This window comes from Lagopus muta, chromosome 5, assembly GCF_023343835.1.
Source record: "Lagopus muta isolate bLagMut1 chromosome 5, bLagMut1 primary, whole genome shotgun sequence".
In the NCBI taxonomy this organism is placed as follows: domain Eukaryota; kingdom Metazoa; phylum Chordata; class Aves; order Galliformes; family Phasianidae; genus Lagopus; species Lagopus muta.
The window spans coordinates 9,219,629-9,247,539 of NC_064437.1; the positions used below are offsets into that span (position 1 = coordinate 9,219,629).

At 58.9% G+C, this 27,911-nt stretch overlaps 3 protein-coding genes across 5 annotated transcripts in view; 2 read left to right on the forward strand and 1 right to left on the reverse strand.

The window, feature by feature from the left end:
* The window catches only part of EIF2B3 (eukaryotic translation initiation factor 2B subunit gamma), a 92,175-nt gene extending 89,422 nt beyond the window's left edge, over window positions 1–2,753 (forward strand). Inside the window, exon 12 of the mRNA XM_048944993.1 lies at window positions 2,537–2,753. Within this exon, the coding sequence (XP_048800950.1) occupies window positions 2,537–2,589 (53 nt within the window). The 3' untranslated portion in view covers window positions 2,590–2,753. The remainder of the gene's footprint in view (window positions 1–2,536) is intronic.
* AKR1A1 (aldo-keto reductase family 1 member A1) overlaps window positions 1–11,904 on the reverse strand; it is a 357,612-nt gene extending 345,708 nt beyond the window's left edge. The window contains exon 1 of the mRNA XM_048945002.1: window positions 11,900–11,904. The gene's annotated coding sequence lies outside the window, so the exon portion shown is untranslated. The remainder of the gene's footprint in view (window positions 1–11,899) is intronic.
* On the forward strand, window positions 11,773–27,503 carry PTCH2 (patched 2). 3 transcript variants are annotated; one of them, XM_048944973.1, is made up of 24 exons: window positions 11,937–12,087; window positions 12,166–12,346; window positions 19,072–19,261; window positions 19,369–19,438; window positions 19,682–19,773; window positions 21,108–21,303; window positions 21,393–21,514; window positions 21,728–21,875; window positions 22,029–22,160; window positions 22,242–22,397; window positions 22,482–22,574; window positions 22,653–22,778; window positions 22,862–22,983; window positions 23,084–23,489; window positions 23,568–23,880; window positions 24,033–24,175; window positions 24,309–24,489; window positions 24,964–25,247; window positions 25,618–25,755; window positions 25,870–26,012; window positions 26,106–26,205; window positions 26,460–26,705; window positions 26,822–27,223; window positions 27,389–27,503. In XM_048944973.1, the coding sequence occupies exons 1-23, from the start codon at window positions 12,016–12,018 to the stop codon at window positions 27,221–27,223; spliced, it is 4,056 nt and encodes a 1,351-aa protein (XP_048800930.1). In that variant the 5' UTR covers window positions 11,937–12,015; the 3' UTR covers window positions 27,389–27,503. The 3 variants fall into 3 exon arrangements, with proteins under 3 accessions (XP_048800927.1, XP_048800930.1, XP_048800931.1); XM_048944974.1 differs by having other exon boundaries at window positions 22,862–22,980; XM_048944970.1 differs by having other exon boundaries at window positions 11,773–12,346; window positions 22,862–22,980.
* Window positions 27,504–27,911: the final 408 nt, after the last annotated feature.

Below are 27,911 nucleotides of genomic sequence, written 5' to 3' on the forward strand. Positions count from 1 at the left end.
CTGATACCAGCCAGAGCCACTGGCAACTGGCAGCCAGGGCTGATAATGAAACGCTATCCACAGCTCTGCTCCTTGGCACCCACGGTGGAGTCTGAATTCCCTTTCCTCTGTAAGCAGGGCTTTGGGAAGGGAAGAGGGAAGCAGGGTGAATCCTTATCTGCCTATCACATCCCCCTGGGGTGCGGAATCAGGCTTTGTTTCTAGCAAAACCATTCCCTTTATCACTTAGAAACTTTCTCGTGGATTTGAGGCAGGCACATTCATGTGTTTCCTTTTAGCCCGTGCAAGGAGAAATGAGTTTGGTGGTAGCAGTGACACGCTGCATGTGCCAGAATCTGGGCCATGTGGATCAGGAAAGGGCAGGATAGGAGATCAGGGAACACGTGCTGCATCAGCTCAGTAAGCTTGCTGCTGCCTCAGTTTCCCCACCTGTAAAATCGGAATGCTCTTATTCATCCTCTTTTGAAAAGCATCTTGAGTTAATCAGATGGAAAATGCAAGATACCAGAAGAAGGCTACAAGCATGTCGGTGCAAAATACAGATAGTTGGTACCACCTCTGCAACAAAGTATGCGACGGGGCCCATCCCAGATCTGCACGTTCAGTGCAGGATGCTGTCTGAAATGAAGCAGAAAGTTCCTTATTAAAAGGTATTGCTACAGATAACTCATATATTGAACCATGAATTGACATGGTTCTTCTTGAGCTTAGGTGAAGGCATGTTTAATCTGCAGAGGCATAACGTAATTACTCTCGCTGGATGCTAGCCAGAGTCTTATTCACATCACAGAAATCAACATGATAGGTAGTCTGCTTGGAGGAGGTTCAGGAATGGAGTCACAGAAGTTGCTACAGGGCCTGTTTGAGATATATTGGGAAAGTTGTTGGGGGTGAGGAATGTTACAGCAAGAAGTGCTGCAGGTTGGATTTGAGGTACCTTGGCAGAGCTGTGTGGGGTCCAAGACGGGAGGAGAGAGGAGCTGAGGGCTGGACTTGGGGCTATTGGCAGAGCTGTGCTGGGGAGATTGTGTGGTGCTACCTACATCACGCCTGTGCCTGGCATGCGTTCAGACAGTCCCTCATTTTCCCGAGCTGCATCCACCTCTGTTCATCGTGCCCAGTGCTGGAGCCCAGGCTTCAACTTCCAGCTCCAGTTTTGAGACCCAGGACGTTTCCATGAGGCTCCAGGATTAATTATCAGTTGTCACTAAATGCCCTGAGCACAGGAATAAATTACTCAATCTGATGCTGAAAGTAAGAAGCATCTTTTTGTTCTTATTTTGTTGTTATTTTCACAAAGGATCTCTGGAAGGCAGTCTTGTGGCTAACCCAACTCTGTCCTGCAAGCAGAGCAGACAGCAGGATCCGCATGGTGCTGGGGTCAGGGCCATAGCAGGAAGTTATCTCGCTGCAGTCCATATAACTCCTTGAAGTTTGCAGAGCAGTTTTTAATCAAACCACTTCTGGAGTGACGGTTTGCATGGTGCAAAGATAATGTCTTGAGCTCTAAACCACGGGAAGCATCATGTTAGCTCGGCCACTTTGGGAACTGCCAGTAATTGCTTTATGCAGCCGAGGGCAGGGTAGCTGTTGTTTTGCAGCACTCTTGCAAAATCTGCTCCCCTGAGGGCAGGCATTTTAGGTGGGTAAATAAAACACAACTGGTTATTTCCTTCATCCTTGGCCATCTACCCCCACTGCTGTGCAAGGTGTTGGAGACAACACGGTGTGCCTGAGCACCTTGCAGGCCTCGATGATTCACCCCAGGCACCCTGGATACCAGAGCCAATTGTTATTCTGAATGTACAGAAGTGGAAAAGGGGGATGGAGAGCCTTGGGGCACGGTTCAAAGCACCTGAACTTCGCTTGAATGGGTGTCCAACTCGCAGGGAGTGGTTCAGATTCACCAACTCTGGCCATACCCCGAGGACACCCACTTGGAGCACACAGGCATTGTGTCACGCTCTGAGGCCACATGCTTGGGTTTTTAGGCTTTTCAGTTTTGTGTTTTTATTATTTTGGCTCTAGATGGCTTATTTGCAGTCTTTCCCTGACAGGCTGCTTTTGCATTTTAAACGGAAGGCTCTTTTAGTACAGTGCATGAACAGTGCTGGGGCAGGGACTGGCACGTTAATGTGTCCGCCAAGGCTGGGAATAGGCAGAGGAGTGACCTTGTAGCTCTGTGTAGCTCCACGCTGGATGTGGATGGTTCTTTGCATGGGCCCAGAGGTACACCTGTCAGCAGCAGCTGTGACTTCCGTCGGGCCACTGTTGTTTGGTAGTGACACATACATGTGAAAACTCTCATTAGAGAAACCTCCTAATGTTTAGTCAGTTGTTTAGGCTTTTGCCATGTGTGTGGGATGCTGTCTGAGAGATGCTGGAGACCAAAAAAGGGCAGCGAATCTGCGCTCAAGTTCCCTAGGATCTGCTTTTCTCATTTATTTTAAAGATGCAGATTTAAAAAATGCAAGGTCTGAAACACTGCTGCAAAACTCAATTCCTCTTCTTTTCCTCCCTCTCTCTCTCTTTTCAGCCAAACATGTTAATGAAGTCATTGTGGGCACTGAACAGCTGATGGAGATATAACCCAAGTAGGTTTTAAAGATGATTTTATGGAAGCCGGCAGCAGAACCAGATGTTCAGCATCGTAAGATCATCCGCGCAGATCAGTACTGGCATGGTTTACCCTGTCACTGCTCCTTTCCTGTTCAGCTTTGTATTTATGTCTTAATAAAGAAGTATTTACAGAGCCGTGTGTCCGCCAGCCCTTCCCCCCTCATTGGGATGCACGGGGTTTGTGCCGGCTGATATCGCTCCCTGCCCCGGCGAACGCACTGTACTTTTCCAGCAGAAGGGGAGCTGGGACCACACAGACTGTGCCTACTCGAAAGAATGACTTTGCCGACCCCGCTGCGACACAGGCCGAGCCCCGGATACCGGGAGAAACCACTCGGGATGCTGCCTGCACGTCCTCAATGCGGCAGGTGGGCAGCAAAGCACAGTGTGGGCTGCTCTGCGTAGCCCTTCGCCAGCCTTCTTCTCTCTTCTTGCAATGCTGCCCCATAGCACAAAAGCATTGAAGCTGCAGCCCTGCTCCACTGCGATGCAGCTGAGGAGGTCGGCACCCGTTTGCTCCAGGGCTGAGTGAGGTCCGTTACTTGGAAATGCTGCCCAAAAGCAATGCGAAGGGGCTGGAGGGAAAGTAGGGCATAAGCAGTGGGACTGTGTTTTGTTTTGATGGTTCCTTTGCCGTTCCCAACCCCGGACAGGAGGTCCGTCCCCGTGTCCAGGCTGTATGTATGTGAGATGGGTCGAGAGCGCTAATGTGAAACGCACAGCCTTGTGGTCAGGGGTTGTGCCAGGATTGTAAAGCACCTGGAGGGGATTGAAACACAAGCTGTTCTTTAACATTTGTAAATTGGACACAAGTTCCTACCTAAAAGCTGTTTATTGGAATCTGGTAGGATTCAACGGGGACATTTATCTGAGCCTGGCAGTTTGGCATCCAGAGGTGCTTACAGCAACTGGCTGGAATGAGATTTCATTAACTGCAGTGATAAATTTTAAATGTGTGCTTCATGGGCACCAGCATCCCCTGAGAAAAATTACAGTTTCTTAGCTAATTTGACAGAAGAGGGATTATAATCCAGACATTCCCAGCGTTTCATAAACAAAAACCGAACTCTGAAGGGCTGGATGGGAATAGAAAGTATTCTATTTTCTGGTTTCTAAGATCCATCTTAACTTCTGAAATGTCAGTGTCCTCTTCTTTAGCAGCTAGAGCTTTACCTCCTTGTGTCTTAATTACAAGGTAACGTCTCACTCGAATCCTTTTGTCTAGGTAATTTAAACAGAGGGTGGGGGGCTCATTACTGTGTCGGTTAGAATTTAGCATTAATTTAGTGTTCCCTGACACTTGAAAACCTGGCCGGGATTTGAGGCATTTTCTTTTCCTTTTTGCCTTTTACGACCTGCAGGTGTTTGGTGTGAGATAAAAGTAGATCCCAAAGTGAGATTTCGCAGCACAAATTATCAAAGTGAAGATTCACTCTTGATGTAGTCTACGTGTGTGGCAGTAATTACGAAAAATAATTCGGGATAATAGGGCCTTCAGGAATCCCAAGATGGGCACCAGGTTAACCCTTCCTCATCTCACCTGGTCTCCGGGCTGCTGCCATCGTCAGATGAGCAGAGGATGGGTTGGATATTTGGAACAGTTCCTTCTCAGAAAGAGCAGCGATGCAGTGGCACAGGCTGCGCAGGGAGGTGGTGGGGTCACCGTCCCTGGAGGTGTTCAAGAACCGTGGGGATGTGGCACTGAGGGACGTGGGCAGCGGGTGTGGTGGGGTGGGATTGGACTGGGTGATCTTCAAGGGCTTTTCCAACCTTAAGGATTGTGTGCTATAGGAATGCGTGCAGACTGAGTGAGAAATGCTACAGTCTTCAGGAGAAATGGAGAGGTGACCTCAGAAATGCATTTCTGTTCCCAGGCTGTTTGGGGAGCAGCTTTGGTCCCAAGTCATGCAGGCATTCACGGAGATCTGACTTGCGCTGCTGCTCTCCAGCTTTGAGAGCAGTTTGTGCCCTTGCTTCGCTCGGTCGGGTCCCAGCAGGTGAGCCCTGCAGCCCATGCCATCACGGAGGTATGAGAACCAGGGCAGTGCTCGGTGGGCACTGATTCTGAAAAGATGGAGCTTCCCAGCTTGGTAGGCGGCGGTGCTTTGTGGACAGGCCTGAAGCCTCCTGGCAGATGTGCGGCTGGGTGGATATGAGAAGGTTGCGCATTGAGGGCTGATGGCTGGCTCCAGTCCCTGCCCGTCCTCTGCTGCTGGGACATTTCTGCCTGGGGGAGCTGGCACGTGCTGATTTCGGCACAGCTGTGCTGAGTCTTGCTTGGGTCAGCGTGGCCGGCTTGGTGGTTTGTCCTGCCTGGTTCATCGACCTCCCTGGAAGATCTACAAGGGAAGGTGGTGGCCTCTCCTGTTTGTCCTGCTGCGGGTTGCTGCCAGCCTAGCCCCAGCCCTTGTGGATTTATCCCCTCCTTCTCGCTAACTGTGGGTGTCAAGGGCTTGGAAGTTTGGAGGGGAGTCCAGGAGGTCCAGCATGCCTGCCCCTGAGCCGCACAGCATCTGAGGTTCTCTGGGACCCGGCAGAGTGACTGCTTTAGGGCAGCATCCATTTTCACTCCGTGCCCCAGGAGCCAAGGTCCACAGACACACCGTGCCGCCCAGACGGGCCGGCAGACGAGAACTTCCTTCCAGGCCCAATAGACAGACATTTTATATACGATAAAATGCATGTATATATAAATATGGAAGGCGAGAGCTTGAGAGAGCTGGGGTCTAAATAAACTTGTATGTTTAAGGCTTTTAAAATGCTAATGTTGAATTTCAGGAGAGGGGGAAAAGCAAAGGGGTTCCTGGACCAAACACCGAGACAGCTGATGAGCTTGGATCAGTGCCTTTATAATTCAAGGAAAATGGGATAGTTTGGGAAGGAAAAAGGGATTTTCTTGTTTTTGTTTTTAGTGGAAAATAAAAGAAGCTGCCTTCTTATTTGCCTCCCTCCCCCACCACCAGAGCAGCGAGCGACTGGTGTTGTATGCATAAGCTATTCCTTTGTGCAACATCTAAATGGTTAATTGTGTTTGAGGAAGATGTACGGGCGAATGGAGGGACCACCCAGCAAGAGACAGACAAGAAAGAGCGATCTCTGAAATGTTTAACCAGAGAGAGAGCAAAGTTGTTTAAAAATATTTAATTTACAACATTCCACACTGCTGATTATAAATTGGCCGTCCAAAAACACTGCTGCGTGCGAGGAGGGATCCAGGCAGCATGAAACAAATTCTTGTGATTGTTTTTCCTATCTTCCTCCGTCATTTGGTTGGGGGGTTTAACCCTGCGGCGGGGCAGGGGGGCTGGTGGCAGAGACCACGGCCAGCACCGTCCCCAGGGCTGGCAGCTGGGAGTGGGGTGCAGCTCCTGGGGAGCTGGAGAGGATGAGGAGAAAGGAGCGAGTGGTGATGTTGGGATGGGGATGGGGTGGCTGGTGGTGGTGCGATGGGCATGTTTGGGATGGCCAGCTGGTGGAACGCAGCCATCTGCCTTGCAAAGACCCCAGCAGCTCGTTGCATCGGTTTCGCTCCAACTCCGGGATCCCCAAAAATGGTTCCCTGCTGTATTATCAGGCAGAGAAAGCTGGGAAGCCTGGCAATGGCTGGGGAGAGAGAATGGGCTGATGGTGGCTGGGTTGTGTTGTCCGTGGGATGTCCTCAATGCTGCAGTGCTGCCCACAGAGCGTGGGACAGCTTGGTGGCCGTGTCGCTCAGCCATTGCCAGTGGCAATGGGACGGAGCCAGGGCCGGGGCCCTTGCAGGGTCATTGAGCAACAGCAGCGTCTCCTCCCTGCTCTGGCCCTTCTGCAGATGACGTTTGGTGCCGGGTGCCTGCAAGAAGGGATCCTGCTGCCTCTGCTCCGCAGCCAGCAGCAAGGCAGTCTCACTGCTGCTGCTGCAGGCTGCCCCAGCATAAATGAGGCAGCAGGGTTGTTAGGTGGGTTTGGCCGCTAGCCCCCGTGGCGAGCTCGGCTCTTGGTGGCTGAACCAGTGCAGGCCCTGCCAGCCCCAACCAGTGCCGGGAGCGAGAGTGCACACAAAAGTGCCTGTGTCCTCCTGCCAGCAGCTGGCCCCATTAAACCATGCCTGCTTCCCATGCAGTGGGGCGCTGGCCCTGGGACCCCAACCCATCCTTCTCTGCTCTCTCAGTATCTTCCATCGCTGCATCAGGATGGGACCGAGCAGCCACAGCAGAGCATCCCCACAGCGGGACCCTCCTGCGGCCCAGCCCGAGCAGTGGGGCCGGTGTCACATCCACTTAGAGGGCTCTGAAAATCCCTCGACCTGACACCTTGTTAAATACCCACCAGGGGTCACAGTTCCTGGGTTTCTTTTTACTGCTTTTCCTTCGCCCTGCTGCGACGTTTCGGTTGGCAGGAACTCCCCTGCGCTATTAGGTATCTTTCGGGGAACAAGAAACCTAGATCACTTACAAATTAATTTGGAGTTAAACCTACAGAAAATGAGAAACATGCTGCTTTGCAGGAGAGAGCTCTTGGCCGGTGATCAAGAAAAATACATCCAACCCGCCTGGTTCGATGCGTTCGAGGTGGCCAGGGAAGGGGCTGTGCTCTCAAGGTACCCTCAGCCGTGTTCGGGCACGCGTTAATGGGGCCGTGGCCTTTCCTCCCAGTTAAAACCATAGCAAACAAATGGGAGAACCTGCTCCCTTCCTCCTGGGGGGCTCTGGAAGCCAGCGCTGGGGTCCAACTGGCTCATACCTGAGGACAGTGCCCAGCCATGGGGCCACTCAGCACCTCACCCCAGTGCTTCCCACACTGGGCAGCACCCTAAACGGGGGGGACCCCTCGCCCCACGGCGGCTCATCGGGGTCTACCTTGGGGACCCTATGGTGGGTTGGGGCAGAGGGAGCAGCCCCCATGCTGGCTCCCAGAGGGTGGCATTGTGTCTGCGGCACAAGCGGCTGTGCTGGGAGGGGGCCGAGGGGAGGCTGGGGCGGGCGGAAGAGCAGTGATAAGATAAAAGGTCCGTGTTCCCATGCCGAGGGGCCGGGGGGGCGCGGGGCGAGCGCCGAGGCCACCCAGGTTTCAAGCGCTCGGCCTCGGCGCCTGACCCCAGCACATTCAGAGAGCACTTCCTAAATTTGTCTCCTGTGTTCCTGACTCACAAGCAATTTCCTCACCCATAAAACGGCGTCGGCATGAAAGGACCGGCCAGGACACCAATTACTTGTCACCGTTTTACCACCCCGCTGCTCACCACTGTTTGTGGTGCCCGGCCAGGGTCTGCCTCCCTGCACCCCAGTTTGCCCTGTACACCATTGGATGCTTGGGGTCCCGCGGGGAGCGGGAAAGTACAGCAGGGTACAGGGATGCCCTGCGCCCCAGGAAGAGGCGTCCCTTGTCACAGCGCTCCCGGGTGTCCCAAAGGCATTTCCCAGGATGGGAGCGGAGGGGAAGGTGCTGTGGGCCCTTGGAGGGGCTGAGCACGACCAGGACCCCCAGGACCCACATCCCAGAGCGCTGTGCCTGATTGTCCCCAGTGTCCCCAGCGGCCACCCTGCCCTCACCCCGTGGCCGTGAGCTGAGGCTTTGCCCAGGGCCCAGCCAGCGCTACCAGCGGCCACCACGCCACATCAGCCGCTAAACGGGTTTTATGGTGGGATTTAGGGACTTTTCTGCCGGGTAATTGATTTGCCCAGGCAGTAAAAGATCAAGGCCGGTGCTCAGGCGGTGGCTCCTGGCTTCTGCCCGCCGTGTGGGCCCGGCCAAGCCTGCAGGCCCCGACATGGCAACACGGTGTGGGGCGCGGGGCCGGTCCCTCCCAGAGCCCCCCTGCGGCCCCCCTGCACCTCCTCCCAACCCCACCACCAAACAGCCCCCAAAGGAGACAAAAGGGGCTGTTTGGGGACCTGCCACCTGCTAGTCCCCATCCTACAATACCGCAGTAAAGAGGCACCAAACAAAGGCCTTAAAATCCTAAAGGGGCCCATTCATTAGGGTGACAAAGGGGGAAAGAACTACATTATCATAATTAATCCCGGTGCTGGCGGTGGGTGGCAGGGCCCTCTGTCTTCCAAGGTGGTGTGGGGACGGCCGGTGTCACCACATCCACACGCTATTGTGCCTCGTGGCCTGGCGGGGCTTAGGGGGTTCTTAAGCTCTGTAAACACCATGGGACCCCCACGGGGTTACGGTGCTCCCTCTGTCCCCTCCCCAGTCAGGGCTGTCTGCCCGCATGCTGTGCTCCCCAAAAACACAGGGGCTGAGAGGGGTATGGCTGTGTCACATTGGTGCTGCTGCCCCGGGACAGCCAGGTACTGGAGAAGGGGGCTGGGATCCTGCTGGCTCTGGCGCCGTCACCACGTCCTGTGGCATCACCCCAGGGCTTTCCCTGGATTCAGGGATGGGGCTCCATCCCTTCCCCACTGGCACCACTGCCCTGTTTGAATGGACCTGTCAGCCTCTGGCCTGGGGACCCCCTCCATCCCAGAGATCTCCCAGCTGCCAGGGAGCTGCTGGAAAACTGAGGCACAGTGCAGCACGCAGAGGTGCCTGGAGGGCGGGGGGCTGTGGATGCTGCCCCTCTCATCCTGCTCTCCTACAGCATCCCTTTGGGTCACACCTTTCCTCTGGGCACACGGCACCCCTGGGGGACACAGCACCCCTGGGGACACCTCCTCCCAGCCCTCACTGCTGCACAGGACACCCCAACACCTCCTTCATCCCACCATGGCCCCTGGGAGCCTGCATTGAGCAGGGGCCCACAGCCGGGCGGGCTGAGCTGGCTTTGCAGAGCACCATCTGGTTTCCAACTAACAAACGCCCGGCTCTGGCTCCCAGCAGAGGAGTTGCTGCTGTGGCTGTTTACAGCTCTGAGGTTCTGGCATGGCCCCACTAAGTCCCCTCTGCCTTGCCCCAGGCTCCATGTCCCTGTCCCTTCCCTACCTCCCTCTCCCCAGGCTCCTTGGAGCCGCACCTCCAGGGCTGCCTGCTGGGGTGTCCTTGGGATTCCCCAATCCCATTTGCACCATAGAGTGGAACAGCCATATGGAGACACCCCCTCTCCGGATGTCCCCGCTCCCATCCCTGCTCAGCCTCCCACTGCATCCCAGTGTCTCACTGGGGCATGGCTCCAGGGTGTCCCCAGTGTGGGGACGGAGCCCTGGGCCCCCGCCTCACACCCAGGGCTGGGCTCCCGCAGCCATCCGTGCTGCAGAGCCTCAGCGCAGGGTGGGGGCTGTGCGGAGCCATTTGCCTTTAATTGAATTTATTTGTTACAACCCCAAACAATGTAAAGCAGGCTTCTCCCAGGCTCCAGCTGCCTGGCTGCCCATTAAAATACCATCTAGAACAGCAAATCCCCCCTCCCGCCTTGATATAAAACAGCCGGTCAGCACGAAGCGGCAGGCGCAGCCTCCCCATGCGTGAGCCTCTCCCCCGAGGCCGGTGGCCCATGGGGCTCAGGACACAGCCCACGTCCCCTCCGGGTGGCTCTGGAGGACACAGGGGTGACGCAGAGCTCGCGGCACTGAGCAGACCCAGAGCTGCCAGAGACCATTGCTGCGGCGTCAGGGCACGGTCCTGCCTGCAGGCATTTTCCAGTTGGGTTCCATCCCTGTATGGGGTTTGAGATGCTCTAAGAGGACCCAGGCCACAATGCTCAGATCCATGCCACTGTACCGTTCAGCTTTGGCACCCCGGTGCTGCTGTGGGTGAGCCTGGATGGGGCTGAGGATGCCATCCCCGATGGGCTCAGTGGCCATCCCGAGGGTTTGCCAACCACATCTGTGCCATACATCAGTATGGTCCCAGGTAGAAACAACCAGTGACAAATAGGTGATGGAGAACGGGGATCAGAGGACACCGTGGTGCCACACCAAACAGTGGAACTCTGTTTTACTTTCTAAAAAGAAGCAGCTGCCCAGCAGTAGTACCGGTCCACCGAGGAATAGGAATGGTGGAGCTGTTAATAGCAATCAGGCACAAGAAGTGCTGAATAGCTGTTTCCCTTCTGTATTTGGGGGACCGCCAGATGCTACAGGCCTATCGCGGGACGTGGGAGAAACCCTTTCTGTGCTCCTGGTGCCCAGCACAGCTCTGTGGCTGCAGTAGGGTTGCCCCAGAACCTGGAGTTAGGGTTTTCCGGAGTTATTGCTGGGGTTTCCCCCTATTTTGGGCCACTAAAGGGATGCCTGGAGGAGCCCAGATGTTGGGAACGCCGCAGCCCTTATGGGATGATGTTCTATGTGGGTTTGCCCCCAGCAGCTCTGCAGGTTCCCAGTGAGAGCAACACTCCAACGGAGACCCCGGGAGGGTGCAAAATGAGCAGAGATCCCATAAAGCTGGTGCAAATCCCTATTGCCCCACAAATCACTGCTGGCATTTACCCTTCCCCCCCTGCCCCCTGATAGGGGGCGATCTGCCCTGCTTCCAGCCCAGGGCCGTTGAGGTCGGATGTGCATAGCTGGGGATTGGGCAATGCTCTTGGGCAACCCCAAAAAGCAGAGTACCCCCTGTCCCCCATGGAGGAGCACCCAGCCCTTGGGGGGGGGGGGGTGGGAGCGGGAATGCCCACCCCTTGGGGTGCACATGAAGGGCACGCAGCCCCTCGGAGGTGGGCAGTGCATATGGGGGGCCCCCCTGCACCCTTTCTTGGGGAGAGGTTATGAGAAGATGCACGGCCCCATAGGCGACTATGGGGGAGAGACTGGAAGGCAGCTACTTGGGGGATAAGCAGCCCCTGGAGAGAATGCTCATCCCTTGAGGCACCCGTGGGGGTTGCCAATACCCCCTACGGGGTGTGCGTTACCCATCCTTGCAGGGGGCACCTCTGGGGGCCGTGCCAATCCTTGGAGGCGGCAGCTATAGGGCGACGCCGTCAGGTTCGCTATTAGGACGCCCATCCCGCGGGGCACCCGTGCGGAGGCCGCCTACCCTTGGCGGGGGGCAGCCGCGGGCTACGTACGCCTCCTTAGAGGCGGCTGCCGTAGGGCGATGCCGTGGGGCCGGCTGTGGGGATGCCCACCCCGCGCCGCTCCGCTCCCCCCCCCTCCCCGCGGCGGGGCCGGGCGGTGCGTTGCGGTGATGGGGGGGGAGTGCGATGGGGGGGAAGGGGGGGGAGAACCCGGCGGGGGGGTTCCGCCGTGTGTGGCCGCCGGCGGCGGGCGCTGCCGTTGCTTAGCAGCGGCGATGGGCGCTGCCGCGGCGGCGGCGGCCAATGGGAGCGGCGGCGGCGGCGCGGCCCCGGCGCCCCCCGCCCCCGCCCTCCCCTTTAGAGGCGCGGCGGGCGGCCGCCGGCCCAGAGCCCTCCGCACCGGCACCGCCGCTCCGCCGCACACCCGCGCCCTCCGCGCCCTCCGCGCCCATGGGGGCCGACGCCGCCTCGCTCGGCCCCACATAACGGGGCTGCGCGCCCCGCACAGCCGCCCCGCCATGCCGGCCGAGCCCCCCCGCTCCGCTCCTCCGCGAGCCGCCGCCGCCGCCCTCCGCAAAGCGCTGCCCGAGGTAAGCGGCGAGCATCGCCCGCTCCGCCCCGCACCGCGCCGTGCGGGTCCCCCCGCTGAGCGCCGCCGCTCCCCGCAGGGCCGCGGGGCCCCGCTGTGGCTGCGGGCCCGCTTCCAGGCGCTGCTCTTCGCGCTGGGCTGCCGGATCCAGCGGCACTGCGGGAAGGTGCTGTTCGTGGGGCTGCTGCTGTTCGGGGCGCTGGCCGTGGGGCTGCGGGTGGCCTCCGTCGAGACGGACATCGAGCACCTCTGGGTGGAAGGTAAGCTGCCTTGCGGGGCGGAGTGTGGGGCTGAGCCCGCGTGGGATCCGCGCACGTGTGCCGGGAGCTGAGCGCGCTCCCACGCGTGTTTGTCTGTTTGCTTTCTCGGTTGGTTGGTTTTATTTTTTCTTTCGCTGTTTTCCCCTCTTTCTCGCGGAGCATCTCCACGTCCCGCCGTCGGGTACGAGGTGCGGAGCGCTGCGGGAGGCTCAGCCCGGAACACATCCCCGCTCCCATCCCTTTGTGCCCCCCGCGGCGCCCGGCCCGCTCCCGTCCCACCGGGGGGGCCCCGCGGGCGCAGCGCCGGGGCAGATGTTGCCGAGCGGAGGGTGTCAGCCATCTTAGCGCGGAGCTGCCTCCTCCCCCACGCCCCGCTCCCTGTGTGGTCCTCGGCTCCTCTTGGATTCGGTTCAACAATAGAAGCAACTTTGCTCTCCCACCCCCTTTTTTTTTTTCCTTTTTTTTTTTTTTTTCCCCTTCCTCGGCGCTCGGCTCTCCCGCACAGCCCCCACCTGCTCCCCGCACCCGCGTGGCGCTCCTCCCGCACCGCACCATCCATCGATCCCCCCTTCGCTGCGTGGTGCGGCGGTGCCCGGAGCGCTCCCGCCGTTCCCACTGAGGCCGCGGGGGTCTTCGTGCTTCTTTGAGGCTGCAGCCGGGGAGGGCTCGCCGCTGTCGTGGGGGAGCAGAACTCGGAGCGTGTTGAGATTGGGAACGAGCCGGGGTGGCGGCGGCGGCGCTGCGTTCGTTCCTTGCGGTGGAGCGCGTCCCGGTGCCGTCGGTGCGGGCTCGGAGCGGTTCGGTGCGTGGGAGCTCCCAGCAGCCCCGCGTGTCAGCTCGCCATCCGTCGCCGCTCCGTGTGTCCGCAGCCGTCCCTGTCCCGAGGCCGTGGGCTGCGTGCCACAGGTGGGCTGCGTGTCACAGGTGCAGGAAGGCACACTGCGTCGTTGCATCCTAAGTTTTGTTTGCGTGGGGTTTTTTTGTGCTTTTTTTTTTTTTTTTGGTGTTTTTTTTGTGCTTTTTTCTTTTTTCTTTTTTTTCTTTTTTTGGACTGCTGCTGGGATTTCACTGCAGCCTCTTCCCCGGTCGTTATGCGGGGTGGATGCGTTTGTTGCTGTGCTGCCGGATCGCTGTGGGCAGCGTGGGGCTGGCGGAGAGGAGTGACCCCAAAGCGGCTGGAGGTGTGGGATGCTGGGAGCTGGGTTCTGCGCAGAGGCGTCTGCAGGGACGCGGTCTTCCCGTTCTGTGCAGCGCTGAAGGGGCAGAAGGGTGTGTGTGGGGAGTCCTGATCCCATTGCTGGTGCCCCAGCTCAGGAGTAAGGTAGCTGAGGATCAGTGCCCTTTGGGAGCTGCTGGTACCTTCTCACCTGCCCGCTATGGACAGGTGGTGGATTGCAGCACAGTGATGCACCCAGGCAAGGCCCAGCTGGGACTGTTCCTGTTGCGGGAGGATGTGGATGGAGCTGTGACCTGTGGGGACACAGCATCACTGTCCCCACAGAGAGATGGATAGGACAGCCATTTGGGGCTGGGGGAGGCTGTGCCCCCCATAGGGGAATTTTGCAGCCTGGGTGCATCCCTGGCCGTTGCATCCCTTATCCTGGCTTAGGGCTGTCTCAGCCCTGTGGGCTGGGAGATGCTGGTGGTGCCTGCAGGGTTGCTGCATGCTCCACATCCCAACTTGGGAGATGGGAAAAGGCCGTGTGTCACCCCATAAATTGGACTCTGCTGTGGAAATGTTCAATTAGGTTCCTCCGAAGCAATTAGCCGCTCGCAGGCTTTGAATCCCTGTCTCGCAGCGAGTGTTGGGTTACCTCGAGACACCTGGCAGCTGTTCCCGGCTCTCCCAGGGCGCTGTGGGGCCGGGGAGGCAGAGCGCTGGGTGGTGAATGGCGCTGCCTGATTTATGGGGCTGAGGGCTGGTTCAAAGGAAGGCCGGGTTAATTCCTAACCGGAACAGCCCCGCGCTCCCACAGCACCAGAGCAGACCCCGTTCCTTTCCCAGAGGGGTCAGGGATACCCTAAATGTGCTGCAGGGCTGAGGGATGGAGGTGGATGTGTGGAACAGGGGTGAAAGGCATTTCCCTCCCTGTTTCCACAAAGATGAGATGATTATTATACATACATATATACATATATGTATTTTATTTTATTTTTTTCCCCTAGCCTTCCCTTGTGGCTTTCGTCCTTCCCTGACCTCTACCATAGGGTTTGGCACAGGATGCTGTCCCCCCACCCCCAGCACCCAGGGAGATGGCACCCACGGAAGGAGGGGGGGGTTGGCTCCAGGCAGCGGAAAGCCACAATAAAAGCTGAGAGTGGGGATGAAAGGCCCTCCCCACCCTTCTGTGCCCTACGGCAGAGAGAGCTGTGCCTGCAGCCCCGCTTCCCACGCTGCTGTGGGACCCGGGGGGGTGGGGTGGGGGCTGTGTGGTGCCTGGGTGGGCATGGAGAGAGGTGGGTGGTCCTGCTGCTGCCGGGTGGGTTTGGGGGGCAGGAGGTGCCCACATCCCTGCTCTGTGCCCGGGTGGTGGCACTGGTGTCAGTGTGTGGGTTGAGAAGAGGTCCCCATTGCAGCTGCGCGGTCCCTCCTGCATTCTGTCTCGGTCTGGGACCCTCTACCCCATCTGGGCATGGGGTTAGGGTGCAGCCTTGGGACCCCAACCCCGAGTGCTCGGACCTGCACACTGCTGCTGTGGGGTGCTGGGTCGGTGCTCCCGCTGTCCTAAAATCCAGCAGTGGGCTCTGTGTACTCGCTCTGAGCCAGCCCTACAAGCACCGTTCCCGGGGGCTTGCTGTTCTCGGTTCAGCGGGGGCTGCCTCCGTGTGTTTCCCTTTGGGACGCTGTTGGGAGCTCCCTTTGCCTTCCCCTTTCTTGTTGGTGCGCTCAGCTTTTATTTTTTTGGGTCTGGAAACTTTTGCTAATTAACCAAAAAGTCCCGGAGACCTCAGATGGCTGCGGTGATCAGCGTGCGTTCATTTCGCTTCGCTTCTCCACTTACACATTTCTGTTGCCCTGGATGGTTTGGGGGCTTTTCCTTTAAACTCGTCCGTATCCGCGGCGCTCGGAGGGGACTCTGCCCCGTTGGGGAGGGGGCGGCGCGAGGGACCCAGAAGAGGGTTTTATTCTCTGCCTCTCCCTCGGGCCTGGAAAAGTGGTCCGAGTTCAAAAAATTCATTTCTTGCCTGAATGAAGCCAGCAATGTGGAAAAATTTCACCATTCAGCGCGGGATGAATGTATGTTTCAACCACACATTAAGTGACATTAGCAAGCAGTGGAGTGCCTAATGTGGCCATTTTTCACAGCAGCCAACAGAGGGGGTGATTAGCATAATTAGTACAGGCAGCCCCATACATATGGAAATGGCAAATGCCTAAATGCCAACACCAGTGGAAATTTATGTCAATGCTGACAGGAGTCTGAGCGCTGAATGGTCCCCGCCTCAATCCCCGCTCCCCCTTTTCGGGGGTCGCGCTGTCCCCTCAGTCCTGGCCGCGCTGGGAACGGATTTGGGGGTAATAAAGACATTAATTTGGCTGCGCCATAAACAAAGCCGGCTCTCCATCCGTGGCCTCAAACCGGCCCTTTGCTCCTGATTTTTTTTTTTTTTTTTTCTTTCAATTTTTGCATCCCCTGTGCTGGGTTTTGGTAGCAGAACCCTCTCCCTTGCTGCGTTTACTTCGGGAGCGTTCCTATGGGGTCGGAGTGGGGCTGCCACCCCGCGGGGGCACGGGGCCGTGTTGTGACAGGACGGGGCCGCGGGGCTCCTCGGGAGGCCGGGACAGGTAAAAATGGCTCTTTCAGCACGCCCTGAGCGAGACTTCCTCCAGAGCAGCATGGGTCCTTTCACAGCTCCCTAATCCAGCTAATCCGCCCCACAACACTCCCAAGGTGGCCTCTGGCTGCTGCGTGCCTGGCGGCACGGGGATGGCGCGTCCCTTCCCTGCGTGCTGCAGGACCCCCGGCCGTGGGGTTATGTGGGGCAGTGCTCCGGGGGGGGGGGGGGGGGGGAGGGGGAGAGGAATCCCATACCCCTTGCCCTCTTTTTTGGAAGGGGTTTCATGTATGGATCTGGAGCATGGTGATGATGATGTGTTGTGTCCATACTATTGTGATGGCACTGCGAGTGCCTCTGGTTGCACAGAGGGGGTGTGGATATGGGGATGCTGTTGGGGGGTGGCTGTTCCTGGAGGAGGGTCTTGGTGTGATATTCCTCATCCGGGTGCTGCTCTCTATCTCTGCCCTATAAGGGAGCCCTTTGCTGGTGGTATGGCTGGGGCAGAGCTGTGCCAGACCCTGTGCCACACAGCCCTGGGCCTCTCTTCTGGGGGCTGAGCGAGGATGTGCTCGCTGCCTGCTGCCCTGCTCACCTGAGCAGTGACAGCTTCTGGCAGTGCCCACCTGCAGCGTGGTGGTGCCAAAACTGCTGGTGCCTAAGTGTCTACCCACCCTTGGGGACACAGCATGTCCCCTTGGGGACTCTGTAGCAGTGCATCTTTTGAGGGGTCGCTGCCTTTCTGCAGTGCTTTCCATCGTCTTCCTCGCTTTTCTGCCCTTTGGCTGTGGCAGTTCAGTGTGGGTCTGTGTTCCCGTGCTGATGTGCCTGTCTGGGGCCTTGGCACGGGGTCTGCTGTCCCCAGACCTTCCAACTGATGTCTAAGGAGGGTGCTTGGACCTGTGGCTCACCATGGTTTGGGGGAAGACACCACCCACGGTAGTTCTTTGGGTTCCTGTTCCCTGTCTGGTCACTCCCTGGGGCACAAACTGGTGCCTCCAGCTGTGGGTGAACCACTACCGGGCTGTGGGGAGCTTGGAAGGGTGGGTGGCTCAGGCAGGGTGGCCAGGGAGGAGGCAGGGAGGCTCCTGCCCTGCCCTATAATCTAGCAGTGGATGCCATAATTATGGGAGGGCTCCCACAGCATGGCCCATGCGCAAGGCCTCCCGCAGTGCTGGGACCCCTCTAGGTGCCCACTTGGCTACCGTGTCCCCCCCATGTGTGCCATCACCCCCAGTCTCCGTCCCCATCCCGTGGTACCCAAAGCCCCGTCCATGGCGCAGGGGATGCAGCGCGCCCCAGGAGACATCCATCCCTCTGGGGGAGGAGGGTGGGATGCTCATCGCAGTGCTGGGTGTCTGATTGGAACCAGAGGGCCCTTTGCATGAACGAGCTGAGGGCTCCCTTTGTTAATTGGAGTTTTTAAAACAACAACAACAACAACAACAAAAAAACCTCCAAAATTTACATCCAGGTCCCCATAGCCGCGCGCTCATTGTTGCTGTCATGGCGTTCTGGCCCCCTGTGCTCGGTGTGGGGCGTCCTGCTCTGTTCCCAGCCTGGGGACGGCCGTGTGCCCGTTTGAAGTGTCCCTGGCAGCCCGGCGCACGCTGCCGTGTCTTTTCATGTTGCTCTTTGCTTAATTAGGGTGTTGGAATTTGAGGCTTCCTCACTGCCTTTGAAGCTTGCTGACGGCTCGCAGTGCCCTGTTCCAAATTAACACTAATTACAAGGGACGGCTTTTTATTTTCTCTCGATTTTTTTTTAAATTTTTATTTATTTATTTATTTATTTTGTGGAAGGGAGGAGGGGGCATCCTCTATTCCCCCCCCCCCCCCCCCCGGGCTGTGGGACCCCATGCCCCCCTTCCAGCACCATCCGCCCATCCATGTGGGTGGCACAACTGAGATCAGAGCAGCGGTGCACCCCCCCCCCCCCCCCCCCCCCCCCGCCCCGACCTCCCACCCTGCTGGGAAGGGATGCTTCCCCCCGCGGCACCCTCCCTCCCCATGTCCCCAGCCCTGGGCGCCGACGTCCCCTCTGTCACACGCACACAAAGGCCACAGCCATGCCCCCCCTCACCCCCTCCTCCCATTGCTCCCCCAGTCCTGGCACAACCTCCATTGCAAATGGCATCTGATGGACACCAGCTGCTCCTCAGCCAGGCCAGGAACAATAAAGGCACCCCCCGCCCAAAAAAGAAGGAAAATATAACAAACAACAACAACAAAAAAGTCAACCCATATAATAAGTCATTAAAAGGGGAAGATTCTGCTGCTTATTTGTGGTCTTGCTCTGGCCTCCTCAGTGCTGGCGGGGGTCCAGGCCTGCCGGGCTCCGGCTTCATGCCCAGGGAGTGTCCTGGTCCCGGCATGGATGAGAACTGCATCCCGGCACCGGGATGTGTGGTGTCCTCAGAGGGTGGCACCGGGCTGGGGGCTTCATCTCGGGTACCCCGTGAGTTGGGAGCAGAGTGCTATGGGGTCTGCAGTGTATGGCTGGAAAAAAAGCCAGTGTGTTCTGCTGGGAAAGTTGGTTGCTGAAACTCTTGTATAGCATTTAAGGATGGCTTCCTGTGCCTTGGAGGTGCCAAAAGGGCCCCCGGTGCCCTTTTGTCCCTCTGTCCGCAGGTGCTCCCAGAGCAGCTCTGTTGGTCAGTCTTCTGCTCCAGGTGGGAGTGGAGGGGATGTGTAACGTCGCCTTCCTGCTGCCCACGGGGATTTTCCAGGAAAGGCAAAGCCAATGAGCTGGCAGGACAGACGGGATGAATGCGTGCTTTTGGGGTGTGAGCGCATGGAGGTCAGCAGCTGGGAGACCCCCATGGCAAGACGTCCCCCGGGTTTGGTTGCACCTGGGGACTGTTCACATCCCTAGGTGTCTCTCGGTGGGTGCAGTGCTGAGACAGAGTGTCGGTGGCCCCAGTGTCATGGTCTCCTCCCATCCCGCAGCGGGCAGCCGTGTCAGCCAGGAGCTCCGCTACACGAAGGAGAAGCTGGGCGAGGAGTCCGTCTACACATCCCAGATGCTGATCCAGACCCCGAAACGCGAAGGAGAGAACATCCTGACGCAGGAGGCCCTGCAGCTCCACCTCGAGGCGGCCTTGGCTGCCAGCAAAGTGCAAGTCTCGCTGTACGGAAAGTGAGTCCTGCTCCAGATGGGGTGTCAGAGACTCCTGCTGTGCCCTGCGTCCCCCTCACACCCTCCCGTGGCACTGAACCCATCCTCAGATTCTCCTCCTGTTGCAGATCGTGGGATTTGAACAAGATCTGCTACAAGTCAGGAGTCCCCATCATTGAAAATGGAATGATTGAGAGGGTGAGTCCTGAGCGTGGCGCTGAGTGGGTCAGTGGGGGCACTGGTGCCATGGGACTCCCATCCCTGGCCATCTGCCCACTGAGAATGGAGCAGCAAATAGTAAAAACCCACCTGCTGAGAGTGTGCAGCTCTCCAGCTGCATGTAGGGCAACTGGGGCCGGGATGGGAGGTGGTGGTACAGGCATGTGCACAGGGCGGTGGCACAGCGCATCCCTCCAACCACTGCCACTCTTCCTCCTGCAGATGATTGAGAAGCTGTTCCCCTGCGTGATCCTGACGCCGCTGGACTGCTTCTGGGAAGGGGCCAAGCTGCAGGGAGGCTCAGCCTACCTCCCGTGAGTGTATGGGGGACACTAGTGGGGGCCCTGGTGGCACATCCCCGTCACCCCCAGCCCTGGAATGGGGACATGGGGACAGCGAGGTGCAGGTGCATGGGGCTGCTCGCTCCATGCTCGTCTCCCCGCCCTGGGTGCTTTTTGGTGGGGCCTGGGGAGGCCCCCTGCATTCCTTCTGTTTACAGCCGTGTTTGTCCGGGAGAGCCCGGGCAGCCTTGTGCATTGTCAGCAAACGCAGCCCCGCGCTTTCTCATGCTAATGCCGCTCTGAAAGCTGCCCGTTGCCAACCAGATGAAATAGTGGCCTTATTCAGGGATCGGAGGAGGGGGAAGGGGCCTTGGCGTGCCCAGCCAGCACGGGGGGGGGCGGGGGGGCGGACTGTTTGGCCCCCCCTTAGACCCTGGGACTGTGCATCCCAGCCTGGCCGGCAGCGAGCGTGGCACCAGTGGCGCTGTCTGCGCTGGGACTGGCATCGTCCCTACGCTTGGGGACAAATCAGGGATTCTTGAGGATCTGGATCTGGACAAGGGGTGGCAGCAGGGCACCTCCCTGCAGCGGTACCCATGGGGCAGCCCCGGGACTCTGTCCCCTTTTTAAGGCTCTGAGGGGTGAGCAGGGAGGGAGCTGGGAGAACAAAGCGTGGCAATCTGTGGAAAGACAAAAGGATTTGCCCTGGCTCAGTGAAGCAAGCAGAGCAGATAAAAGGGGCTCTCTTTGGAAGTGGCAGCGGCTCCAGTTGGTATGTGGGAATCTGGAGCACCCGGCTCCGGCCCAGCCAGCCTTCATGAATCATTGGGCTGCACTTCTCCCCAGAGCCCGCACTTGCTCTGGGCTTTCTCTTTCCCTTTTTGCAGCTCTGGATTGGGTTAGTTGGCTTCTTTTAGTCTGTCCTCTCTCAAAGAACTACTGGGGCTGGGAGCCTGGAGCGGAGCATCCTACATAGACAGCAGAAAAGCCCCATTTCCTGAACTCCCATCCTTGCTCCGTACCCCGACCCTATAGCAGACCCCAAAACCTGAGAGTAGAATGGGCCAACATCCCCTCCCCACTCGCTCTATCAAGATGTTATCCGCGGGCAGTAATCGCGCTGACTGCTTGCAGGGAGCGGGGCGCGCAGGGCCGCCTGCCCCCCTTTGTCCCAGCCTAACAGGATCAGGCACGCTGCTTGACTCAGGGCACGGCCCGCTGCGCCGGAGCTCAGGGACACTGCGGGATGCATCAAGGACCGATGCTTCCCCCCCAGCCCTGCTGTCAGGGATGTCGGGGTGCTGACCCCATGCAGTGAGGTCTGGGGTGGGGGGTTTCAGTGTCGCCCCGTGCTGCTTTCTCCGCAGGGGCCGTCCTGATATCCAGTGGAGCAACTTGGACCCTCTGCAGCTGATGGAGGAGCTGGGGCAGTTCACATCCCTAGAAGGTTTCAAGGAGCTGCTGGATAAGGCTGAAGTGGGGCAGGCTTATATGGAGCGACCCTGCCTGGACCCCCAGGACCCCCAGTGCCCCTCCAGCGCCCCCAACAAGCAGAGCCAGCAGGTGAGTGACAGCCCATTGGGATTGGGGTGCAACCAGGAGGGCTCACCATTCTCTGCCCACGTCTGACACTGCCTTCCCTCCTCCGGCAGAGCCCCGACATCCCGGCGGAGCTCTCTGGGGGCTGCCACGGCTTCTCCAGGAAGTTCATGCGCTGGCAGGAGGAGCTGATTTTGGGCGGCACAACCAAAGACTCCCAGGGCAAGCTGCTAAGGTAAAGGCTGCAGTGCAGGATCACTGGGCACAGCATGGGGTCCTGTAGTGGTGGTGTTCTCATCCAGCACCCTAGGGAACACTTTGACAAGGGGAACAGTGCTTTGGAGCGAGGCTGGGGATAAGAGGGACAAATTCTGTGGAACTCTGGGGGGACCCAGGACACAGGGTGCTGCAGCTCTGATCCCAGCAGGATGTGTGTGTGTCTCCCCAGTGCCGAGGCCCTGCAGACAATGTTCCTTCTCATGAGCCCTCGGCAGCTGTTTGAGCACTTCAAGGATGACTATGAGATCCATGACATCAGCTGGAGTGAGGAGAAGGCAGGTGCTATCCTGGAGGCCTGGCAGAGGAAATTCGTGGAGGTGGGCACCAGGGACAGCTGCCTGAGTCTCACATGGCCATGGGTGCCAGCGCCATGCTTGTGGTCCAACGGGTCCCCAGGCAATGCTCGCCCTCTGTGTCCTGTTATGGGGTGACGTGTCATGGCTCTGTCTAATGGGATGTATGCCCTGCAGCTGGCGCAGGACTCCATCCCACCCAACGCCACACAGAACATCCATGCCTTCTCCACCACCACACTCAACGACATCATGAAGTCCTTCTCTGATGTCAGTGCCATCCGGGTGGCTGGGGGATACCTCCTCATGGTGTGTATACTCCCCTCTGTCCATCTCCTGCTCCATCCCTCCCTGCCCACTGCCTCCTTGTTAACTGCTGTGCTCCTCCAGCTGGCCTATGCCTGTGTCACCATGCTGCGCTGGGACTGCTCCAAGTCACAGGGTGCCGTGGGCCTGGCCGGGGTCCTGCTGGTGGCCCTCTCTGTGGCCTCTGGCTTAGGGCTCTGCTCACTGCTCGGTATCTCCTTCAATGCAGCCACCACGCAGGTAGATGCTGGGGGAAGAGCTGTGGGTCCCCTTGTCCCAAGTGGTGGCTGTGTCCCCATGCTGACACTGGCTGCTCTCTGGCAGGTGCTGCCCTTCCTGGCCCTTGGCATTGGTGTGGATGACATGTTCCTCCTGGCTCATGCCTTCACTGAGACCAGCCAGCACATCCCCTTCAAGGTGAGCACTCAGCCCAGCCCTGGGATGCCCCACTGTTCCTCACAGTCCCTTGTCACTGTGTCCCTCTGTGTCCTGCAGGAGCGGACAGGAGAGTGCTTGCGGCGCACGGGGACCAGCGTGGCTCTCACCTCCATCAGCAACATGATTGCCTTCTTCATGGCTGCCCTGGTGCCCATCCCCGCCCTGCGTGCCTTCTCACTCCAGGTATGCTCTGCACCCACTGGGGAGTGGTGACCCATGCTGTGGGGTGGGAAGAGCCTGGTTCTGACATGTCCCTCTGCCCGCAGGCAGCAGTGGTGGTGGTGTTCAACTTTGCCATGGTGCTGTTCGTCTTCCCTGCCATACTGAGCCTGGACCTGTATCGGCGGGAGAAGCGCCGCCTCGACATCCTCTGCTGCTTCTACAGGTAGCAGATATCTGCCAGGGATGGACCCTCATGTCCCACCCAAAACAGCCCCATGGGCAGCCCTGCTCATTTCCTCACCACCTCCTCCTTCCTCTTCCCACAGCCCTTGCTCCTCACGGGTCATCCAGATCCAACCCCAGGAGTTGGCCGATGCCAACGACAACCATGCCTCCCACCCGTCCCCCTACGGCCACCCCGGCGTGGCCACCAGCACTCAGATCACCACCACCGTGCAGGCCTTCACCCAGTGCGACCCCTCGGGCCACCACATCGTCACCGTCCTGCCACCCACCTCCCAGGTGTGCACCTCGCCCGCCGTGCTGCTGCCGCCTGCCGACCCGTTGGGCTCGCAGGTCTTCACCCCCTCCAGCTCCACGCGGGACCTGCTGGCCCAGCTGGACGAGGCTAAGGGTGGGCGTGAGTGCGTGCCGCTGCCCTTGTGCCGCTGGAGCCTCTCCGACTTTGCCCGTGAGAAGTATGCCCCGCTCCTGCTGCGGACCCAGACCAAGGTGAAGTTGGGTGGGGGTGTGAGGTTGTGTGATGCAGCATGGTAGAGTGAGACGTTGGTTGACCTGTTGTCCCCACAGGTGGTGGTGGTGGTCCTCTTCTTGGCACTGTTGGGACTGAGCCTCTACGGCACCACCATGGTGCATGACGGACTCTACCTGACAGACATTGTGCCACGGGACACCAAGGCTCACGCCTTCATCTCAGCCCAGTTCAAGTATTTCTCCTTCTACAACATGTTCATCGTCACCAAGGGTGGCTTCCACTACCCGGGTGCCCAGGCCGCCCTTCTCAGCCTGCACCAAGCCTTCAGCACTGTCAAGTACGTGGTGCGTGAGGGCAACCATGACCTGCCCAAGATGTGGCTCCACTACTTCCAGGACTGGCTGCGAGGTAAGGGGCATCCCCAGAGCTTCCACCCCAACCTTTATGCCAAGAAATACCTTCCCAAATGCATTGCATCCTCTGGAGCCCCAGTGGGTGGGAGGATCCCATGGTGTCCCCATGGTGCCCCCAGGGATGCTCACCCCATGCTTTGTCCCTAGGGCTCCAGGCCACCTTCGACAGGGACTGGCAAGCCGGCCGCATCACCCATGATAGCTATCGCAATGGCTCTGAGGACGGGGCACTGGCCTACAAGCTCCTCATCCAGACTGGCAACAAGAAGGAGCCATTCAACTTCAACCAGGTGCTTGGGGATAGAGCTGGGGATGGAGCAGTGGGGCTGGGGATGGAGCAGCGGGGCTGGGGATGGAGCAGTGGGGCTGTATCCTGAGCTGTGCCCACCACTCTTCTAACCACCATCCCTGCCACCCCCATAGTTGACCACACGGCGGTTGGTGGATGAGAATGGCATCATCCCCCCAGACACCTTCTACATCTGCCTGACGGTGTGGGCCAGCAACGACCCCCTGGGCTTCGCTGCCTCTCAGGCCAACTTCTACCCACCGCCGCCTGAGTGGATCCATGACAAGTACGACACTACGGGCGAGAACCTGCGAAGTGAGTGAGCGCCTAGCGAGGTCCCCGTGGCCCCAAGCATCCCCTGGCATGGGGACGCTGCTCCCTGCCCCTTGAGAAACCCCCAGCATCCCTCATCGCATGGGCATCCCGTGATGGAGATGTATCCTGCATCTTCTTGCTCTGCACTCTCTTTGCCCTACACCCCAAGCATCACTCTGTACCCCCAACTCCTTGTCCCTAGCCTTGTGATACTCATAGAATCATAGAGTGGAATCATTAAGGTTGGAAAAGACCTTAAAGGTCGTTCAGTCCAACTGTCCACCTACCACCAATATTGCCCACTGACCATGTCCCTCAGTGCCACATCTCTATGGTTCTTGAACACCTGCAGGGACAGTGACCCCACCACCTGCCTGGGCAATGCCCAGCTACTCGAGTGTGCCCAGGCACATATCTTGACTGCATTCATGTGAAGTTGATTTCCTCCACGCTACCCTATGCTCTCCTCCTCAGTCCCAGCAGCCCAGCCACTGGAGTTTGCCCAGTTCCCCTTCTACCTGAGCGGGCTGCGTCGCACAGCCGACTTCGTTGAGGCAATTGAGAGCGTGCGAGCCATCTGCCAGGAGGCGGCCCAGCGCCATGGCGTGCTGAGCTACCCCAGCGGCTACCCCTTCCTCTTCTGGGAGCAATACATCGGCCTGCGCCACTGGTTCCTGTTGGCCATCAGCATCCTGCTGGCCTGCACCTTTCTCGTCTGCGCCCTGCTGCTGCTCAACCCCTGGACGGCCGGTATCATCGTGAGTGTGTGCCCCGGGTACCTGCTTCTTGGGGATGGATGCCCATGTGGAGGTGGCGGTGGGTGGAGGACACCTGTAGCGGGAATCGGAAATAAAATCATAGAATCATTGAGGTTGGAAAAGACCACTAAGATCATCTAGTCCAACCATCAACCCATCCCCACCATGCCTACTCAACACGCCACATCTACCCTGATTTGTAAGGATATTCCTTGTGAAGGGGGTGGAGAGCATCAACCAATAGATGGCAAAAGAGACACCCCAAATTGAGCAGGAAGAGACAATAGGTTGAGGACACAATCATCCTATTATGGTTGGGTTGGGCATGGTGTGCACTGGAGCACCCCCTCGCTGACCCCTCTGCTCCCAGGTCTCCATCCTGGCCATGATGGCGGTGGAACTGTTCGGCATTATGGGGCTGATGGGCATCAAGCTGAGTGCCATCCCTGTGGTCATCCTCATCGCTTCAGTTGGCATCGGTGTGGAGTTCACTGTCCACGTGGCCCTGGTGAGCAATGGTAGACCCCTGCCTGTCCATGGGGCACCCCGATTCGACCCCTGGACCCAGTGTCCCCCTCACCCCATCAGGATGAGCCCTCCGTAATCCTCCCACCTTCCGCAGGGCTTCCTTACGGCAGTTGGGAGCAGGAACGTGCGCTCAGCTGCTGCCTTGGAGCACACCTTTGCCCCTGTGATGGACGGTGCCGTCTCTACCCTCCTGGGCGTCCTCATGTTGGCCAGCTCTGAGTTTGACTTCATCATGAGGTGAGGGCTGGGCACCCCATCCGGCAGTGCTGGGTCACAGTGGGGCTGGGGGGGGCAGTGAGCCCACTCAGCCCTCTGCCCACCTACTTGCAGGTACTTCTTTGCGGTGCTCACCATCCTGACACTCCTGGGGCTGCTCAATGGGCTGGTGCTGCTGCCTGTCCTGCTATCAGTCATCGGGCCACCCTCTGAGGTATGACTCCCATCCCATGCCCACCTGTCCTAATGCCCCATTGCTCTGTGCCCTACCTTCGCCCTATATCCATCCCTGCCTAGCCCAGTCCTGATGTCATCCCACACACACCTACCTCAGCCTTCCCCTCACCTAAGCCTCACTCTTGCTTTTTACTCTATTCCTTCTTTGCCCCATATCCAGTTGTCCTATCCCTGCTTGACCCCATCTCTGTGTGTCTCTGACACCCCTTACACTATCTCCTCTCTCCCTAGGCATCTCCTGTGGATAATGGCCCCCGCCTGCCCCCAACAGAGCCGGTGCCCCCGTGCCTAGGCCCTGGGGGTCTGTACATCCGCCGTGCCCCCGCCTGGCCCGCTGCCTTCACTGATACCTCAGACACAGAGTGCTATGGCGACGGTGTGGGGCCAGGCAGCCCCCAGGGACCCTTCATTGTGCCCCCTGCCCCGGCACACATTCTGCTGGAGGCTGGCAAGGACCCCAGCTTTCCCCGCATCACTGTGAGTGTCTCCATGTGTCTGTGTGGTGGTCGGATGGAGCCGAGGGGCAGAGACGTGGGGGTTGGCAGGGTGGTGCCAGAGGGATGCTCAGCCACCCCCACCGTGCTCCTCCTTAGGTGCTGAAGCCCTACAAGGACAGCCCGGAGGTCCAGGGGAAGAAGGAGCAGCCCGTCCCCCAGCCTGCAGCTTCACTGCCTTTCGGGGAGCCGTGCCCCACACTGGCTAGAGACTACCCACACCCCACAGCACTGCCTCGGCCGGGTCAGCCCTGCTCCTCCAGTGCCTGGCCAGCCCCTCGGGCCCCCCTGCCAGCCTACAGCACCCACCTGCAGGGCCCCGCCGGCAGCTACACCACAGTCACAGCCACTGCTTCGGTGACGGTGGCCCTGCACCCCACGCTGCCTGGCTCCTACCCCAGCTTTGGCACCGAAACGGACAGTGTGGAGGAGCCCAGCACCATGCCTGACTCCTTTGAGATGCAAAGCCTGGGACGCCATGGGGCAGGCACCCGGCGCTAGGTGAGCTGGGGGCACAATGCCCACATCCCCCTCCTTGTTCTTGCCAGCTGCCCAAACAGTGGCCTAATGCTGCAGAAGCGCTACTGGGTGCAGGTGCTGTTGCATAGCATAGGGATACAGTTTGGGTTCTGAACTCCCAGCTGAACTCCCGCTGTCTCCCCACAGGTCACCAGCTCCATGGATGGAACCCAGGCTGGCAACTCCCAGCATGGAACAGAAGGTGCAGAGCGGGCTCGCCCGTGTTGTGCTGCTAATCGCCCTAGCGGCGATGCTCCGGTCTCAGCCGAAGAGGATCGGCCCCCCACGGCCCCACACCCAGGCTTGACAGGGCAGGCTGGCGTTCCTATGCAAGCTATGTGCAGGCCGTGCTGTGCCAACAGGGCCGTGTCTCCCTATGTGCCTTGGGGTCGCCCTGTGCCTGTGCCCCCCAGAAATGGAAGCACTAACTCCCCATCTGTTTCTGGAGCTGCTGGCACAGGGGCGCAGAGCCCAGCCCTCTGCTCTGCCACCTCCCTTCATGGGGCCACTGCCTGCTCCCCGTCACCTCCTCCTGGGACCCCCCCGGCCACCTGCTGGGCTGCCTTTCCCTGGTGCCCCCCTGCCTGATAAGGCAGGTACCCCAGAGCCGTGGGCAAGGCCCAGGGTAGGCATCCCCCACCTTTATTTATTTGCAAAGGGAAACTATCTA